This window comes from Sinocyclocheilus anshuiensis, unplaced genomic scaffold, assembly GCF_001515605.1.
Source record: "Sinocyclocheilus anshuiensis isolate Anshui unplaced genomic scaffold, SAMN03320099.WGS_v1.1 scaffold154, whole genome shotgun sequence".
Taxonomy (NCBI): Eukaryota; Metazoa; Chordata; class Actinopteri; order Cypriniformes; family Cyprinidae; genus Sinocyclocheilus; species Sinocyclocheilus anshuiensis.
The window spans coordinates 326,401-330,048 of record NW_015546101.1 but is presented as its reverse complement, the minus strand read 5'-3'; the positions used below and the strand labels follow the sequence as shown (position 1 = coordinate 330,048).

Below are 3,648 nucleotides of genomic sequence, written 5' to 3'. Positions count from 1 at the left end.
CAATAGCCTACAATATTGAGCAACTCCATTATACAATTTAAAATGACTTACAGTAAGTCTCAAGGTATTTTAATGAGGTTTGATGACAAAGTTTATAATTTATTTCAGGTATAGCCTACGTGAAAAGCAGCATGCTAGTACATCAGAGCATGTCAACATTATACAGAAAACTTATATAAAACAGCTTTGACTATTTCAACGAAGCGGATAAATTAGGCTGAGCATTGTTCACAGAACAACATCTTTCGATATTTGTAACGTCACACCAAAAGTGCATTGTAGGAGTATTTCAGTTTTTATATTTCTTCACTGCCACACGGAAAGGCTGCAGCATCTGTGCTTATACATGCGATTCTCCGTCTTTTTCTGTTTCTTTACTTGATGTCGATGAGACTTAATGGCTTTAAAATAGCCCAAAATTTTAAGTTACAAGTGAAATTATCTACATGGAGAATGATCGTATTTTAATTCTGCTTAATGAACTTTACTGTCCAAAACTCTTTACACTTGTTCTCACATTTTCATTTTCATAGTCTGTGCATTTTTCAATATTATTCTTGACCTTTAATAATAGGAGGTAGCCTAAATTCGTGACATATATGTCATAGACAAACTGAGCTATATGCAAATTTAACCGATTATTACTGTATTCTGTATTTTTAAATAGTCATATCATTTCACAGGTTTCAGATAAGATGGTTTGTATACTGTTGTCTTGCCTCTTGCCTTATTTAGTCGGTGCCAGTGAATCAGGGTGGATGTGTAAGGAAAGTTTCAAGTCCCTCTTAAAGTTTTAAGTGACCTCTTGACAGTGCACGGCGACCGAATGGAGCAGCGAGGTCGGGCTCGGTGTGGCGGGGCTGCTCTGGGTGGGAGACGTCGGGCTGAGGGACTGTGGAGAGCCGCAGAGGAACGCTGGAAGGTGCGCATGCAACGCCGGGATGGACGCGACCGAAGCTGGAGCGGGTTTGATTGGCACAGGGATCGCCGGTAAACTTTGCGCGCCATGACTCAGGGATTTGAGTGGTACTCCATAGGCGGTATACTCAGCGTCTGTCACATTACTGCTGTACATGTGGGGCCAAGCCGTGGTCAACTGATTGTGTATTTGATAACCCGTAGACATGGACTGCATGGTGGAGAAAGCAAGGCTTCCTGGCATTTTGTAATCTCTGGCAATTAGGTTTTCAATGGCAAAGGGGTGTTTGAAGGTGGAGGGCTGAGACACACATAAGTTGTAGCTGGTCGTCTGAGGTAGATGTGTCCCAAAAGCGGTCATTCTGAGTTTTGCTTGTTGCTGGAGGTAATGCGACGCGTCTGAGCGTTTTTGCAGGTGCTCGGAGGTGATCATCACTTTGAATCTCTTGCGGCGTCTCAAGAAGCTCCCGTTTTCAAACATGTCACCGCAGGTGGGATGGAGAGCCCAGAAGCTGCCTTTCCCCGGCTGGTCCGGTCTCCGCGGGATCTTGATGAAGCAGTCGTTGAAGGAAAGATTGTGGCGAAGGGAGTTTTGCCAGCGCTGTGTGTTTTCCCGATAATAAGGAAACCTGTCCATGATGAACTTGTAAATTTCGCTGAGAGGGAGCATCTTCTCCGGGCAACTTTGAATGGCCATCGCGGTCAGCGAAATATACGAATACGGCGGCTTCTGATCGCTGTACGTGTTTCTTCCAGGACGAGGCATTTTCCCGAGTGAATTGCCTTGAGTTCACAGAGTCAGTGATGAATACCTTCAAAACACTCCCGAGTTTGTTGAAAATCGCACACTGATCCGAAGTGAAAAGTCAGACATCTTAATAGCCTAAATGCATTGCTTCAGTTGACACTCACTTAATATCCATTCTTGTAACAAGTTTTGAGCAAGTTAGGCCTATGCTGTGCGTTTCATTTGTTTGTTTTAGGAGTTTGTGAATTCCTGTTCATTCTATAGCCAATAAACTTCAGCACAGAATCAACATCTCGAAGTCTTCTCTCGTGGTCTCACCCGGAGTTCTCTGTGTGTTTGCTAAAGTCTGTGAGCGTCTGTCCCCCTTTTTCTGTGTCTCTGCGGTGTTGTCACATGACAATCTTCCGCAAAAGGAGGGGCGCGCACAGTCTTCTAAACTGTTTTCATTTACACCTCTTTCACGCGACCCGCTGAACCGATAATATTCATCTCTGCCTGAGAATAGAGATTTTGGCATCTGGCTATTGTGCACGTGAACTTTGTAAACATACACAGCAAATGGACTGCCAGTTAAGAAAAAATAATAATAAGCCTAATGTCTTCTCAGTGGCTCTCCGCCTAGTTTTAAACCTGCGCCTGCGTTAAAGTTAAGGTTTAAGATTAGTGACTTTGAGAATGAGACTTTTTCTGTCGCATCAGCAACCCCAATTCAAATATTATCGACATTATTCTCCCGAATTTCTTCTGAAGCATAACTTTTGCATTTTTTGTTCTTATTTCTACTTGAAAATATTTTCCTAATTAGACTCCTACTTAACTTTTAAAACATAGGCCTATATTTATTCATTTATGTAAAATGTAGGCTACATTTACTTCATACTACGGTAAAATAAAAATGAAATGTTTCCATAAGGCTATTATATTTTTGTTGCAACATCTTTATTTTCATTCATTTAATTTTTTTAATTTAATCTGTCATTTCTACTCAATTTTCAACTCGATTTTCTTCATCAGTAGAATTAAATTTCGTATTCTAAAACGTGCGACTTCGCAACTCTGGCACCGTTCAACTTTAAGGCACCAATTAAACTTAAGATTTCACTTTTAATTAGCTACTTTTAGAGTGTAATGTTCTGTAGATATAATCATATTAACTGGGTGTCTGTAGGAGGTCTGATCGCCTACTTGACTGTGTTCGTTGAAGTCATTCTTTTACTAGGCTACGTAAAGACTCAGACCACACGCAGGCAGCTTCCCATTCACACTGCTGAAGAACGGAATTTATGTGCGTATAAGCGTAACTGCGATACATGCTGGAATTTAGCTTCTGTATATATTTTAAGAATTGAACGCGTTCATATTTAAAATGAGTTTGAATTAAATCCATAAATGCCTTGACATTTATTCTCAGAGTGAAGGTTTGTGATAGTCGATATCTTCACAATTTTGTGCATCAGCGTGAGGAGGATCACTGCTACATATTTTATAGCTATTTACTGTTATAAATATTTTTTATAATTAATCAATTCAATTAGTTTGCATAATTGCTTATAACGGAAGAAAATGTATTTTATTGTAGGCTATTAATGTATGAATTAGCAACAGTAGTTAAAGGGACTGACTTTATTCAGATCATCAGTAAATCGAAGAATATGTTTTAGAGAAGCATGTTATGACATGTAAAAAAATAGTTTGATTGCCATGCATTTAGAGAGAGTTGTTTGTCATTTTAATGTTATTGTAAGTTTTATTGTAAATCTTCACTGTAAAAAAATATAGTAGTGGGATATACAGAATCTGCAGTCGTGGAGAAGTGAATGAGTATGTGTAAGTCTCAAACCTGAAAGCAGATGAGAACTGTCATAACTGGTTTGAGGAGGGATGACGTCAAGGGTCTTTGATTGGAGGATGAACTTCCAAATCATAAACCAAACTAATGGAGTTCTTTTATCTTTTTATTTGGCACACTTCATTTGAGAAAA

The 3,648-nt window shown here is 39.4% G+C and overlaps 1 protein-coding gene across 1 annotated transcript; it reads right to left on the bottom strand.

Moving 5' to 3' along the window:
* Positions 1-727: 727 nt before the first annotated feature.
* On the bottom strand, positions 728-1,824 carry LOC107700382 (forkhead box protein B1-like). The gene has a single exon (XM_016502012.1). The coding sequence runs from the start codon at positions 1,682-1,684 to the stop codon at positions 794-796; it is 891 nt and encodes a 296-aa protein (XP_016357498.1). The 5' UTR covers positions 1,685-1,824; the 3' UTR covers positions 728-793.
* Positions 1,825-3,648: the final 1,824 nt, after the last annotated feature.